The sequence below is a fragment of the Rhamphochromis longiceps genome, linkage group LG2 (assembly GCF_057381845.1).
Source record: "Rhamphochromis longiceps isolate RC_006_pf linkage group LG2, R_longiceps_female_GT1.1, whole genome shotgun sequence".
Taxonomy (NCBI): domain Eukaryota; kingdom Metazoa; phylum Chordata; class Actinopteri; order Cichliformes; family Cichlidae; genus Rhamphochromis; species Rhamphochromis longiceps.
In genome coordinates this window covers 24,657,714-24,674,417 of record NC_140558.1, presented here as the reverse complement: position 1 = coordinate 24,674,417, position 16,704 = coordinate 24,657,714, and the positions used below count along the sequence as shown (strand labels likewise).

The following is a 16,704-nucleotide window of genomic DNA, read 5'->3' as shown; positions in this document are numbered from 1 at the left end:
CAAACGCTGCTTCACACCTTGTGTTTCCTCTTGCTCTTGCTTGCGTGTTTCTCGGGTGGAACCACCATGTTTGCAGCCGCCTGCCTTCTGTGTTTGCCTCCGTTCTCTGCTCTCTCCGTCCTCCCAGCCAGCCTGGGATTAGTCTGCTCTTGCACGGGGTTGTTGTCCGGGACCCCCAGACCCTGGCACATCTTTTCTCTGTCCCTCACTGCCGTCCTCTCTCTCTCCCCGAGTCCGAATCTTTCCCTGTCCTCTCTGTCCATCGGCCTCTCTCTCTCTGTTAATCGCTCTCGCTCACCTTGCCTCTCTCTGTCCTGCACTAATCGCTCATTTTCTTCCTCCTGTCTCTCCCCTTTCATCAGCTTCTGTCTCTCTCTGAGCCCCGGCCACTCTCTGTCTTCCTGCTTCTGTCTCTCCCTCTCTGCCACACCTATCCTCTCCCTCTCCCCTTGTCTCTCTCTGTCTCTCCCCTCACTCCCATCCCTTTCTGAAATTCCCACCCTTGATCTTTCCCCCGCGGCCTGGCCGGGCACCCTGCTGAGCAGACTCAGGTCAATTTTTACCCATAAACTCTGGATCTCATGGTATTCCCTCAAGGGTGAGAGAGGCACCTCGTGTCCCAGATTGGAAGGCGGTGACATGGGCTCCAGGTCTTTGCTTTGCCCTCCTAACCCTCCAGGATCGGGAACAGAGGTGCCAAATGAACCACTTATGTTGCTAATGCTCAGGGAGTTACAGCTACTACTGCTGCCGTTACTACTGCTGCCGATGCTACCGTTACTACTGCTGCTGCTACCGTTAGTGGGCACGTTGCTACCATCTTTGACTCGAAGTCCCTTCCCTCCAAATGTTCCCAGACTCCCCACACCGCCAGCAGAGCCAAGGCATGGGAGAAGAGGCGCGTGCATGTGTGCGTTGGACAGAGTCTGCGTGTTAATTGCAGAGCGTGTCGTCTGTGGCGGCAAAGCTGGGATTTTGATGGCTTCCTCCGTATCCGACTGGCATTCTGACGAAGAGGAGGAGGAATCTGTTTCGATGAATTCTCTGGACTTGGGTGTGATCCTGGTGCTGGGACCTCTGTATTTCCGCTTGTCCTGATGAAAATATATGTAAATGTATGAAAAGGAGCAACAAAATACAAGATACAAGTCAAGAAAAAACGGCACATATAACACACACAAAGGAAGCTTCTGATCTTTAGCCATCTCTTATACCCCGTCCACTAATGCACTTTTAAACCCCGACGAAGAAAAAAACCTGGTGTAGACAAACGTTATAATCAAAAGCAAAGCACATACAGCACATTACTGAATGTGATAATATCATGCAAATTAGGCAGCACGAGTTGCCAGCTTGTTCCACTAATCTGTGAAGCAAAAAGAAACATGTTTGACTGTCTCGTTTTGAATGTCACTGATATTCGCTGCACACAAGTCACACAGTTGAGCGCAGGCGGTCTGTTTGTCACATGCAAATTAAAAGATGCGTCTCACATTTCTTAGTTGAGTTCTTTCTAAGATGCGAGGGCACAGTTTCATAAACAAGTGCATCTTTATTATAGAAATTTTTCCAGTTTTCTCTTTAAAGATCCCGTTTCGATGCACTTCTGGATTGCTTCTGGTAAAGCAGGAATTTTTCCTGAGCTTCCTGGGAGCCGTGTCCTGACCACCTTCACTTAGCGGTCCTCAGACTTGACCAGAGAGAAAACTTCTCAATGTCCCAAATTTCACACGGAATAATGTGTTTGATGAGCACAGTTCTCAGCCAAAGAGATTTGATAGGAGCACGTCGTCGTTCTCTTCATCTTTGTGCACAGTTAATTTGTCTTCCATGGTGAGGCGCAGAACTTTTTTTTTTCTTTTTTTTAGCTGTGCAAACACAATATTCACTTCCTACCACACTACTTACATGATTTGGCACCCTGCGACTTTTTTCACTTCCCCCAAAATGAAAAATCAGATTGAAGCATCACCATTTTGACATAGTGAAGGAGCTCCAACACTCATTGTGGAGGCATTACCAGCAAGGGACAGAACGGCTCTTCCGGGGAGCGATGTATATAAAGTGGTCTGGAAGATGAACATCATGAAGCTTTAGGTTTCTAGAGTCGTGACTCACATAGCAGATCATTGAGTGTCCACTAAAGAAATATCCTCTTTGATGGTAACAGTGATATTCAGTCTTGATAGCATTATCATTAATTCTTTTAAGTTTTTAAAATATGTGGCTTCATATTCAAGTGCATCTAAAATCCATGAAGAATAGGAAGAAATTGTTCAGAAAAGCTTTACTGTCTTACTGTTTTTCTCACAGACTGTATATAAAAGATGGACATAGCCTCCTGAAGCTGCATTAGTACATCAGCTACATAGTCTGCTATTATTAATTTAATGGTGATAATTTACAAAACAAACATGTTGTATTTAGCATGACCTGACACTAGCATGGACGTGGATGCTTCCTTACTGTTGCCTGTAGACTCTGTTTATCTACTAGCAGGAGCATCATTGTAATTTCAGTTTGGTTAAATGGATTTTAGTTACATGATGCTGATGTTACCTGAATAAACATTAGTATTAGTAGATATTAGACTTAGTATTTTCTCCTTTCTTTAATCCTTGGAATCATACAGTACACGATGACACAATAATGTGAAATTTTGATTTAAATTGGGGAAATCCAGAAATCATCAAAGTCATTAGCTTACACTCTGTAAGCAGTCGACATTTGAAATGGAAATAATGTGAAAGGACAGAATAACTTCCAATTAAATTTTAATAGTTTTTCTCCTGTTTTCTTACCTAAATATGAGTGTGTAATATTCTGTTTTTACAGATGGATAAAGAAAAACAGTGACTGGTTAACCTGGCTCCTTTACTCTGTCTGTGGATCTCAGCCTCAGCTTAGTTTATATCTCCTACAGACCAAACTCTTTGCAAACAGGTCACATCTACACAGTTTATGCCTGAAGCTGCACCGCAGGGCACAGTCGTTTTAACCAAATTTTACTTAAACAGGTTAAAATGGTTAATTTGTTGTGGGCTGTCTTCTGTTGTAGTTAGTATTTACAGCAGCAGACATGCCGAACTATTCCATGTTTTTGGATAACAAAGGTGAAGGATATGGGCTTTGGCCTTATTGTAGGTTTGATTAGTGTTTTTGTTCTTTAGATTATTTTTTAACAATAGGAAAATAAATGTATATATAAATATATACGAGCGAAAACTGGCTTCTAGCTGTTTGTGTATCATCAGTTTAACTTTCTGACAAGCCTTCTTTCTTCTTCTGTAAATAAGGTGTGTCAGCTGGCAGACGCAGCCACAATCCACTCAGTTTATTTTCATTTTTAGTGCTGTGTAGCTACACCTGCATCGCTGCCCTTGTCTTGTTCCCAATCAAAATTGACCCTGTGATGTTGAATGCTTAATTTTAGACATGTACTGATCAATTATCCTCAACTGAAACAAAGGCGAGCGAGGAGCAGCGATGTGTGTGCAACAGCAACACGAGAAAGCAACTACAGAGGCAGATGCAGAGAAGAAAACACCACTAATGTTCCCAGTCGTCAGTATAAACCCACTCGCTTGGCAGACGCAGCCCTCTGGAATCTTTCCAATGCGTGTTGCCATCTGCAAAATCCATTCTCAGTAAATGCCATGTAGTGTTTTGCTGAAATAGAAAAAAGGGGGAAACTGTCCCTTGCACAGAGCTTATTTGCACTGCCGGCAAAAGCTTTTCCTTTCTTGAACAAAACTCCTCTGGCCTGCTTTCTCCATAGTTCACCTCTCCTCACTGTTGACATTAGCCATCTTGCCAGCTGCTCTGCGCAACTAAAACAGGCAGAAGATCAAATGTTGCAACAGCACTTACGGCACCGATTGCACACGTTAGCGTTCATCTCCATTCTCAGGTAATTTAAGAAAGGTTATATCTCTTTAGTAAAACAAGGACATTTTCACCTGCGTACACTTGACAGGAGAGGCACATCTGTATGTATACCATGAAATATAACGACAGCCCGTTGGATTTAATTATATACTGTAGCATCGTTAGCTTTGATCTGTGTGCGTACAAGAGAGCCAAAATCTCAGACTTCAGACCGAAATGCTCACGTGTAGATTTTTATTAAACTTTTGGATCCGTTAGATGTGAATGAGACAGTATAACCCAAATATAATCATTTCAGGCACACAGCTGTGGCTGTGAGCACAGCAGCATCACACAACTGCTGTGGAAGTGTAACAGTAACCAGTATTAGGGCCCCATTAAAAAAGAAATATTATTGCTCATTTTGAGAATAAAGTTGACTTCATTCTTTAAATAATATTTCAAGTTTAATCTCAAAATTTTGACCTTATTCTCAAAATGAACAGTGATATATATTTTTCATAATGCTTCGTCGTATTAATTCACCTGTAAATAAATGACATTGAAAACTTTGAACTTACAAGGTAAAATATTTACATGTAGCTACACTGGGACAAGTCGGTAAGAGTCAGCTTTCTCAGGAAACAAAGAAAGAATTATACTGTAAGTAAATGTATGTAGTGTTTAGGTCATTTTAAGGAATTGTGTAAGGAAGTTTAAGTAGTGGAGGACTGATTTTAGAGCATCACTTCATGTGTTTTACAGCAAAGATGACACAAATGATACTGTAAGTAGAGAAAATCAAAACTGGCCGGCATGTGTGACCTTGTAATGGAGGAACCAAGTCTAACTTAATTTATCGACTTTTATTTATAATCAAAAACAATATTGAACACAACAGAATTAGCAACAAATCAAATAAAGATATAAAGATGCAAAAAAATAAAGAGCTAAAAATGTAAGCTTCCACAGTACGACCGCTGTCCCAAAAAATAATTTACGATGTAAGATGTTTGTTTTTCCAAATATGACCACTGCACACTGCTTAAACTTACATTATATATATTTTTGTGTTGCTTTATTTCTATAAAATATATGAAGTTATGCAATTCTTAAAATTACTTACGCATTACTTAAAATTACCTTCAGAAAACTTGAATTTACTTACAATATAATTCTATCCTATTCTAGTGTATCTACCTTTAAGTGTTTATAGGTAAATATAATGATCTAATTTCAGGTAAAATACATTGAAAGTCCATTTAATTACAGGGGACCCGTTAGTCGTGGACGCCATTATTAAGTGTTACCATGAAAAGTTGTGTATATGTGGGGCAACCAATCAGAAAACAGCAAGGCTGTAAAGGGCTTGCTTCCGACAGTTGGTAAATTGAGAGGATTCACTAACGTCTGGCCTAAAATAAACGATGGTTATTCTGAAATAAGAATATTAGGTCCCCTTTCAGTTCATGCTCAGTACTGTGGGTAAATCTTTGCAGTGGGATATGTGGAAAAGTATTCGAACTTTTATGTTGTTTCCCTGAAGTTGATGAAAACAAAAGAGAACATGATGATAATTAGGCATTAAGTAATTAGTTGTTAAATTAATTCTAAGTACTGTGTGAGCGAATTAAAGTTTGGAGCTCTGAGGGGCTGTCGGGGCGCCTGTAGCTCCGGCTGCTGACGCAGAGGTGGCAGTTGTCAGAGTCGGGCACGTCATGCTGCCGGGTCACTTCTTCAAGTCTTCTCTGTGGGCTGTAACAGCTGAGCTGCTGTTTGCTGGTTACTGCAGTTTTCCTCAGTGTAATCTTGTTGTAACATCGCTGACAGCTGCTAACGTGTTAGTTGCTAATTTGTCAGCAGATGAGTTTTACGAGAACAATTTCCACAACCTGACAGCAGAACAATGGAGGGGAAATTTGTTCTCAAAGCAAAACAAGTAATGACGAAAGACAGCAGCATCACAGAGATCAGCCAACATGAAAACATCTGAAAAGGAAATCATCAGCGTTATTTGTTTACACGTTTTCTAGGGCTTCTTATTACTGTTCAGCCTCACTGCAGCGTTAAAGTTACATTAGGTCAACATTTTTATGATTTCCTTTTAGCATTTTGAATGTTTGTTGCTGTTTAACCATTTAAATCCTCCCGTTCTTCCACTTGAGTTAAAAACACTCTGTTACAATGTAACACTACCACCAACGTCATTAGGTACCCCCTGCTAGTACCGGGTTGGACGCCCCTTTTGCCCTAATTCTTTAAGGAATCACACAGTTGCTGTAGATCTACAGTGAGCTCACTGTCATGAAGAAAGCGGTTTGAGCTTTTGTGATATTGAACATTATCCTGCTGCATGCAGTCATCAGCAGATGGGTGCACTGTGGTCATAAAGAGATGCTCAGGGAGGCTAACCTGTCGCTGGCGTCACACAGATGTTTTTCTAAAACCCTTTGCTAAACTGAAAGAATTCCCACGCTTCCTGAAAGCAGCGTCTCTGTGCTTTTCAGTGATATTTGGGTCGCTGCAGCCCTGCTAAGGTTGCAGCTGTTGGTACCCAATGTGTGCCAAGAAAATATCCTCCACACCACTGCATCACCAGCAGCCTGAACTGTTGACGAGACATCCTGACCATCCACCATCTATCTGAGTGAGTCTGTGCAAATGATATCCTTAGTTTGCTGTTTTTAGCTGAAGGAAATGGCATCATGTGTGGTCTTCTGCTGCTGCGAGGTTTGCAGTGTTGTGCTGCGGTGTCAGGGATGCTCTTCTACATTCATATGTTGTAACGAGCAGTTATTTGAGTTACTGTTGTCCTCGATATTTTCTAAATCCTTTTTGAGACCATTCTCTGAAATCTCAGTAGATCAGCAGAAACACTCAGCCGAGCAGCCCATCTGGCACCAACAACCATGCATTTCAAAGTCACTTCAATCACCTTTCTTCTCTAATCTGATGCTCACTTTGATCATGTATAGAGCATGTATGCCTAATTTCACTGAGTTGCTGCCCAGTGAGCAGTTCAACAGATGTACCTAACAAAGTGTTCATCTTGTGGTGTTTTAATATAAATATGTAGCATTACGTGTATGTATTTAACAAAAACTGATTTCCCTTTTCCATTAATGAGCATACAATAGCTGTATATATTCATATATATTCACACACAGCTGAGACTGGATTACAAACAGGAACCTTTCAGGGAAGGAACCACGAGTCAGTACATTTGTTGTAGAGTTGCATAAAGCGATAAGTATAGGGTACAGTCTGATACATCTGTACTTGGTGTTCAGCCCTATTCCAAATGTCTGCAACCTTCCTGCAGTACACACACACACACACACACACATCTAAAACTAACCTGGTTTACACTGACAGCAGGTACTGGCAGTGGGGTTTGCTGTAGCGCTGCTGGTGGAGTGGCTGTGTTAGTGTTTGAGTTGGTAGCACTGCGAGGTTCTTTCCTTGGGGCTGTTTTCCCACCGGGAGGTTTACTACGCGGCCTCGGGGGGTTCTGATGCTCCAGGGAGGGGGGAGGCAACAGGTCCTTCTCCCTCGCTGCAGGGCTAATGGGAGAAACAATAAGAGGAAGGCTCACTACTGGAACTAGATTCACCCTTGAGCAAGGCAGTGAAGCCCAAGCTGCATGATAAACAATAGAAGGTAATGCTTGCCATTGCTTGGTCTTGTGACAGCATGAAATAATTGAAAACAGCATGCATTCAGTCAAACTTGGACGTAGGAAGCTTAAAATGGAACGAAGAAAAGGAAGAGGTGATTGAGGGAGAGGAAAATGAAAAACAGGAAAAACAATCAATGTTATTTTTTTTCCTAATTAGGCCAACGGCAAGCTGCGCACAGAGTCTGACATGGCTTCTACTCAGTCTCAGCACTGTTCAGCTCAGAGGGAGTGACAATCTTCAGTGGCCATGTGCCAGACAGCTCAGTGATCCACGGGAACCTCTGTTAGCTCTAAGCTGCAGTGTGAAGCAGGTGGTAAAGTTCCTAACAGTAATTGTAATAGTTTAGTCAATAGCAAGCACTGTATCCGTTATAGAGCCAGTTACACATCAGAATATAGGCTGCTGTGGATTTTTATCTCAAACTGTCGGGCTTATGTTGAAATGATGAAAGTGCACCAGTGTCTTCTTCATGTGCTGCTTTACAGAGACAGCTAAGATGGAAATATCTGGCTCAATTTTATTGATTAAAAGAGATATCACTATAGTCAGATGCACACAAACCCTGCCCTTGTACATTATGGCACAGCCCACATAGTAACAAAGTGTAGTGTAGAATGTGCTCAGCTCGAGTAGGTCAATACGGCTTAAGACAGTTTTTGCTTTTTAGGTAACTGGCTCTCAGAGGAGCTCGAGACATTCACCTGGGAGATGAAAATAAGACTTTTGTAGCTCTAGCTTAAAATTTATATATATACACACACATATATATATATATAAAAAAAAAAACACCCAGCACGCCCCTGCGGGCGGTTTATCCTTCAAGCTCGGGTCCTCTACCAGAGGCCTGGGAGCTTGAGGGTCCTGCGCAGTATCTTAGCTGTTCCCAGGACTGCGCTCTTCTGGACAGAGATCTCCGATGTTGTTCCCGGGATCTGCTGGAGCCACTCGCCTAGCTTGGGAGTCACCGCACCTAGTGCTCCGATTACCACGGGGACCACCGTTACCTTCACCCTCCACATCCTCTCGAGCTCTTCTCTGAGCCCTTGGTATTTCTCCAGCTTCTCGTGTTCCTTCTTCCTGATGTTGCTGTCATTCGGAACCGCTACATCGATCACTACGGCCGTCTTCTTCTGTTTGTCTACCACCACTATGTCCGGTTGGTTAGCCACCACCATTTTGTCCGTCTGTATCTGGAAGTCCCACAGGATCTTAGCTCGGTCATTCTCCACCACCCTTGGGGGCATCTCCCATTTTGACCTCGGGACTTCCAGGTTATACTCGGCACAGATGTTCCTGTACACTATGCCGGCCACTTGGTTATGGCGTTCCATGTATGCCTTGCCTGCTAGCATCTTGCACCCTGCTGTTATGTGCTGGATTGTCTCTGGGGCATCTTTACACAGCCTGCACCTGGGGTCTTGCCTGGTGTGATAGACCCCAGCCTCTATGGATCTTGTACTCAGAGCTTGTTCTTGTGCTGCCATGATTAGTGCTTCTGTGCTGTCTTTCAGTCCAGCTTTGTCCAGCCACTGGTAGGATTTCTGGATATCAGCCACCTCCTCTATCTGCCGGTGGTACATACCGTGCAGGGGCCTGTCCTTCCATGATGGTTCCTCGTCTCCCTCCTCTTTCTTGGGTTTCTGCTGCCTGAGGTATTCACTGAGCACTCGGTCAGTTGGGGCCATCTTCCCAATGTATTCTTGGATGTTCCTTGTCTCATCCTGGACTGTGGTGCTGACACTCACCAGTCCCCGGCCCCCTTCCTTCCGCTTAGCGTACAGCCTCAGGGTGCTGGACTTGGGGTGAAACCCTCCATGCATGGTAAGGAGCTTTCTTGTCTTTATGTCAGTGGCTTCTATCTCCTCCTTTGGCCAGCCTATTACCCCAGCAGGGTACCTGATCACGGGCAGGGCGTACGTATTGATGGCCCGGATCTTGTTCTTACCATTCAGCTGACTCCTCAGGACTTGCCTGACCCTCTGCAGGTACTTGGTGGTTGCAGCTTTTCTAGCGGCCTCTTCATGGTTCCCATTCGCCTGCGGGATCCCCAAGTACTTGTAACTGTCCTCTATGTCTGCAATGTTGCCTTCTGGTAGTTCAATCCCCTCAGTTCTGACTACCTTCCCTCTCTTTGTTACCATCCGACTACACTTCTCCAGTCCGAACGACATTCCAATGTCATTGCTGTATAGCCTGGTAGTGTGGATCAGTGAATCGATGTCTCGTTCACTCTTGGCATACAGCTTGATGTCATCCATGTACAGGAGGTGGCTGACAACTGCTCCGTTCCGTAGTCGGTATCCGTAGCCAGCCTTGTTAATGATCTCACTGAGGGGGTTCAGGCCTATGCAGAACAGCAGTGGGGACAGAGCATCTCCTTGGTAGATCCCGCACTTGATGGTGACTTGTGCTATGGGCTTGGAGTTGGCCTCTAGTGTTGTACGCCACATCCCCATTGAGTTCCTGATGAAGGCTCTTAGGGTCCCATTGATCTTGTACAATTCTAGGCATTCCAGTATCCAGCTGTGGGGCATTGAGTCATAGGCCTTCTTGTAATCAATCCAGGCAGTGCACAGGTTGGTCAGTCTGGTCTTGCAGTCTCGGCTGACTGTTCTGTCTACCAGTAGCTGGTGTTTTGCGCCTCTGGTATTCTTGCCAATTCCTTTCTGTGTCCCGCTCATGTATTGACCCATGTGCCTGTTCATCTTAGCCGATATGATGCCTGACAGGAGCTTCCATGTAGTACTGAGGCAGGTTATTGGTCGGTAGTTGGAGGGGACCGGTCCCTTCTTGGGGTCCTTGGGGATCAGGACCGTCCGACCTTCGGTTAGCCATTCCGGGTGTCTCTCGTTAACTAGCAGCTGGTTCATTTGTGCTGCCAGGCGCTCGTGGAGTGCAGTCAGCTTCTTTAGCCAGTAGGCGTGAACCATGTCGGGCCCTGGTGCTGTCCAACTCTTCATACTGGAGACCCTTTCTTGGATATCTGCCACTGTGATGGTTACTGGACCCTGTTCAGGGAGGTCGCTGTGGTCTGCCCTCAGATCCACTAGCCACTGAGCATTGCCGTTGTGGGTTGCGTCCTTCTCCCATATGCCCTTCCAGTATTGCTCCGTCTCCAGCCTTGGTGGTGCTGTTCTCTTATTGTTCCCTTGCCACTGAGAGTACACTTTTGCTGGTTCTGTGGAGAACAGCTGGTTTATCTGAGGGCAGGGATAGCTCAGTAGGTAGAGTGGTTGCCCCATGATCGGAAGGTCGGGGGTTCGATTCCCCTTAACAGCTACCCTGAGGTACCCCTGAGCAAGGTACCGTCCCTACACACTGCTCCCCGGGCGCCCAATGGCTGCCCACTGCTTCACTGAGTGAATGGGTTAAATGCAGAAAGGAATTTCCCTACGGGGCTCAATAAAGTACAATAAAGTACACACTTTCTTCTTCTTATTCTCCTGCCTTCTATCTCTCTGGTGTACCTCCTCAAGCGGCTGGCCAAGGCTGTGAGTCTTTGCTTGGCAGTTTCCAAGGCCTCAGGTATGGACAGCTTGCTGTATTTCTTATGCACCTTCTTTGTCGCACCTTTCTGCAACTCCGTTAGTTGGCTAACCTCCCTCCGTGCTACTTTGATCTTGTCCTCTAGCCTCCTTCTCCATGGAGGGTACTGCCCCTTGTGGCTGTTCAACAATACGGCAGCAGTGATCAGTGAGATGCTTGGCTACAAGTTGAACAGCCACAATATATATATATATATATATATATATATATATATATATATATATATATATATATATATATATATATATATATATATATATATTCCCTTGCCAGGGGGGGGGGACAAGGGAATATGGCAAGGGAACAATAAGAGAACAGCACCACCAAGGCTGGAGACGGAGCAATACTGGAAGAGCATATGGGAGAAGGATGCAACCCATAACGGCAATGCTCAGTGGCTAGTGGATCTGAGGGCAGACCACAGCGACCTCCCTGAACAGGGTCCAGTAACCATCACAGTGGCAGATATCCAAGAAAGGGTCTCCAGTATGAAGAGTTGGACAGCACCAGGGCCCGACATGGTTCACGCCTACTGGCTGAAGAAGCTGACTGCACTCCACGAGCGTCTGGCAGCACAAATGAACCAGCTGCTAGTTAACGAGAGACACCCGGAATGGCTAACTGAAGGCCGGACGGTCCTGATCCCCAAGGACCCCAAGAAGGGACCGGTCCCCTCCAACTACCGACCAATAACCTGCCTCAGTACTACATGGAAGCTCCTGTCAGGCATCATATCGGCTAAGATGAACAGGCACATGGATCAATACATGAGCGGGACACAGAAAGGAATTGGCAAGAATACCAGAGGTGCAAAACACCAGCTACTGGTAGACAGAACAATCAGCCGAGACTGCAAGACCAGACTGACCAACCTGTGCACTGCCTGGATTGATTACAAGAAGGCCTATGACTCAATGCCCCACAGCTGGATACTGGAATGCCTAGAATTGTACAAGATCAATGGGACCCTAAGAGCCTTCATCAGGAACTCAATGGGGATGTGGCGTACAACACTAGAGGCCAACTCCAAGCCCATAGCACAAGTTACCATCAAGTGCGGGATCTACCAAGGAGATGCTCTGTCCCCACTGCTGTTCTGCATAGGCCTGAACCCCCTCAGTGAGATCATTAACAAGACTGGCTACGGATACCGACTATGGAACGGAGCAGTTGTCAGCCACCTCCTGTACATGGATGACATCAAGCTGTATGCCAAGAGTGAACGAGACATCGATTCACTGATCCACACTACCAGGCTATACAGCAATGACATTGGAATGTCGTTCGGACTGGAGAAGTGTAGTCGGATGGTAACAAAGAGAGGGAAGGTAGTCAGAACTGAGGGGATTGAACTACCAGAAGGCAACATTGCAGACATAGAGGACAGTTACAAGTACCTGGGGATCCCGCAGGCAAATGGGAACCATGAAGAGGCCGCTAGAAAGGCTGCAACCACCAAGTACCTGCAGAGGGTCAGGCAAGTCCTGAGGAGTCAGCTGAATGGTAAGAACAAGATCCGGGCCATCAACACATACGCCCTGCCCGTGATCAGGTACCCTGCTGGGGTAATAGGCTGGCCAAAGGAGGAGATAGAAGCCACTGACATAAAGACAAGAAAGCTCCTGACCATGCATGGAGGGTTTCACCCCAAGTCCAGCACCCTGAGGCTGTACGCTAAGCGGAAGGAAGGGGGCCGGGGACTGGTGAGTGTCAGCACCACAGTCCAGGATGAGACAAGGAACATCCAAGAATACATTGGGAAGATGGCCCCAACTGACCGAGTGCTCAGTGAATACCTCAGGCAGCAGAAACCCAAGAAAGAGGAGGGAGACGAGGAACCATCATGGAAGGACAGGCCCCTGCACGGTATGTACCACCGGCAGATAGAGGAGGTGGCTGATATCCAGAAATCCTACCAGTGGCTGGACAAAGCTGGACTGAAAGACAGCACAGAGGCACTAATCATGGCAGCACAAGAACAAGCTCTGAGTACAAGATCCATAGAGGCTGGGGTCTATCACACCAGGCAAGACCCCAGGTGCAGGCTGTGTAAAGATGCCCCAGAGACAATCCAGCACATAACAGCAGGGTGCAAGATGCTAGCAGGCAAGGCATACATGGAACGCCATAACCAAGTGGCCGGCATAGTGTACAGGAACATCTGTGCCGAGTATAACCTAGAAGTCCCGAGGTCAAAATGGGAGATGCCCCCAAGGGTGGTGGAGAATGACCGAGCTAAGATCCTGTGGGACTTCCAGATACAGACGGACAAAATGGTGGTGGCTAACCAACCGGACATAGTGGTGGTAGACAAACAGAAGAAGACGGCCGTAGTGATCGATGTAGCGGTTCCGAATGACAGCAATATCAGGAAGAAGGAACACGAGAAGCTGGAGAAATACCAAGGGCTCAGAGAAGAGCTCGAGAGGATGTGGAGGGTGAAGGTAACGGTGGTCCCCGTGGTAATCGGAGCACTAGGTGCGGTGACTCCCAAGCTAGGCGAGTGGCTCCAGCAGATCCCGGGAATAACATCGGAGATCTCTGTCCAGAAGAGCGCAGTCCTGGGAACAGCTAAGATACTGCGCAGGACCCTCAAGCTCCCAGGCCTCTGGTAGAGGACCCGAGCTTGAAGGATAAACCGCCCGCAGGGGCGTGCTGGGTGTTTTTTTTTTTTTTTTTTTTATATATATATATATGTATATGTATATGTGTATATATATATATATATATATATATACACATATACATATACATATACATATATATATATATATATATATATATATATATATATATATACACACACATATACATATACATATATATATATATATATATATATATATATATATATATATATATATATATATATATACTATGACTTCAAAAAATTATATCCATGTCCACTACAGTATATCACAACAGATGTGACAGATGTGAGCATGCCAGCTGAACTCAGTGGTTATATATTATATTACATTATTATATATATTATATTCAGCCATTAGAGGGACTATATGCTATGGTGAGGATTTTACAGCACTATATTTATCTTATATGAATCTGTCCTGCCAGTGTTACATATCTATTTTGAAGAACTACTTTTCTGTGTCTACAATGAAAAAACGTTGTTAACAACAACAAACAATTACTACTCCAACAAAGCTTCTACTATATTAGAAGTAAAACACAAGCAAACACAATCATCATTTCCTTTATTTCTTACCTGTGCTGGTTTGCTCTGTTCCATGTCTGGTTCTGATTATCCTCCACGCTGTTTGACCTCTCTGTCCGTCTGGGCTGTTTCTTCCCTGTGGTGTTCCTCCTTGGGGTCGTGACCTCGGGCCCCGACAACAGGCCCAGCGACAGCCTCATCTTAGACCTCTGGCCCTCCCCCGAGGCCTTCTGACTCAGCTTGGCCTTTGCCTTCTCTCTGCCCGGGCTGAAGAAAACAAAACACATTTTTTTCATATATAGATGGTTAAGACACATTTTTGCCAGCTGCAACCTACAATTAGTCTTTCATTCAGTCTTTCATTCAGCAGATGCTATTTTGAAGAGCTACTTTAGCAATATTCTAAACAAACCTACCAGAAAGCTGCCCTCGTGTCCTTGTGCTCCACTGTAGGTGCAGCTGGAACAGGCGTACTGCTCGATCCACAGGGCTTAGTTTTGGCAGCCGTACCCACTCCCGGTGCCTCATTGCCTGGGGAGAATGTCTCTGGACCCTGGTTGATGGAGCCTAAGCAGTGGACCATTTGACTAGAATAGGTAATTGTAACCTAACCAAGATATGTTTATCTAGGCTATTTAGCACATCCTGCAGTTCTTCGTGGACAGAATGGCTTTAACCTTCCATGTCTACCAACCTGTGCCATGATGTTCTTGTTGTGGGGGAACCAGGGGTTTGGTCTGAGCTTGGACCTTATTCAACCAGCTGTCCAGCTGCCACTTGTTGGTTGACGGAGGCTCGGGCTAATAGGAGGAAAAAGACAACTTTTTATTTTGTTTGTGCTGTGATTTTTTTACTGCTTTGTCTCTTTACATCAGTTTCTTCCAGTGTGTTTCACGGCACACGCCTATAAACCCAAGCAGCGTCGAGGCATTGAAATAATGCGATAAATATTGTCGTAATTTGTTTTTTCTGCAGATGGAGTTTTATGACTTTCAGAGCACTGACAAGACAGAGTGGGGAGAGTTCATTTAATTTACAGACAGTAAGATTTACAGTAAAGTGAGAAGCTGTGAATCGGGAGAATAGCAGTGAAAGGGGATCTGCCTCTTATAAAATGAAAATAAAATTGGAGAGATTTGTCAGAGCTGAAGATATTCACAGCCTCAGTGTTTGTATTGGTGCGTTGTTGACAGTACTGTGTAAAAATCTCGAGTGACCCCTCATTTCTTTATCTTTATATAAAAGGAGCCTAGCTTTCTATCTTACCACTTTTAAATTAATCTTAAGGAATAATTCTCCAAGTTTTCTGAGAACGGCTTGTTCACTCAGTTCCGTCCTTACACTGGAGAGTCGCAGATTTAAGCCCTGTGGGAGTGTCCCCCCAAGAGGGACAATGGACCCCCTATTGATCCTCTACCTAACCACACAACGGCAGAGTCAAACAAAACCAAAGGTGGGGGAGTGTGTTTCATGGTAAACAGAAAGTGTTGTGATGCCAGGAGCATTTCTACTCTCTCCAGCGGCTGCTCGCCACATCTGGAGTTCCTGAGCATTAAGTGCCGCCCTTTCTATCTGCCCCGTGAGTTCAACTCGGTCATCGCCACGGCGGTCTACATCCCACCCCAAGCGGACACAGGTATGGCTTTGTCCGAATTACATGATGTGCTGAGCTCGCTTCAAAACAAGGACCCGGGCGCAGCCCTCATTGTAGCAGGAGACTTTAACAAAGCAAACCTCAGACAAGTCATGCCAAACTTTTACCAGCATGTCTTGTGTCCAACGAGAGGGGATCGAATTTTGGATCACTGCTACACGCCATACAAGCAGGGCTACAAAGCGGTCTCACACCCGGCTTTTGGGAAGTCTGACCACAACGCCATCTTCCTCATCACCCAGTATAAACAAAGCATACGGAGGGAAGACGTGACCACGAGGGAGGTAAAACGGTGGACTGCCCAATCAGAAGCTACGCTACAGGACGCATTCAACGACGTAGACTGGGACATGTTCAGAGCATGCGCAGTCGACATCAACGAGTTTACGGAAGTAGCAGTATGCTTCGTCAATATGCTAGTGGAGGAGATTATCCCCACTGCGAGAGTCACCACATTCCCAAACCAGAAACCGTGGATGGACAGATCGATCCGCACTGCAGTAAACGCCAGGACCGCCCCCTACAACGCGGGTCTCGCCACTGGCGATATGAGCGCCTACAAAGCGGCCTCATACGGCGTGCGGTGAGAGATGCCAAACGCCGGTACCGGGAACGTGTGGAGTCCCACTTCCACCAGGGCGACACACGGAGTATGTGGCACGGACTACGCACCATTACGGACTACAAAGCCAGGGACATTGCGCTGATCAACGCTGACTCTGCATTCACCAACGAGCTGAATCAGTTCTACGCCCGTTTCGAGGTTAGCCAGGCGGCTAATG

General features: G+C 45.4%; 1 protein-coding gene across 3 annotated transcripts in view; it reads right to left on the bottom strand.

The window, feature by feature from the left end:
- The window catches only part of aff2 (AF4/FMR2 family, member 2), a 209,336-nt gene that overhangs the window by 31,932 nt on the left and 160,700 nt on the right, over positions 1-16,704 (bottom strand). For all 3 annotated transcript variants that reach the window (XM_085419470.1, XM_085419476.1, XM_085419479.1), the window contains 5 exons: positions 14,963-15,068; positions 14,685-14,835; positions 14,320-14,535; positions 7,226-7,430; positions 18-1,094 (listed from right to left, as the gene is read on the bottom strand). In XM_085419470.1, the coding sequence (XP_085275596.1) occupies positions 18-1,094; positions 7,226-7,430; positions 14,320-14,535; positions 14,685-14,835; positions 14,963-15,068 (1,755 nt within the window). The remainder of the gene's footprint in view (positions 1-17; positions 1,095-7,225; positions 7,431-14,319; positions 14,536-14,684; positions 14,836-14,962; positions 15,069-16,704) is intronic.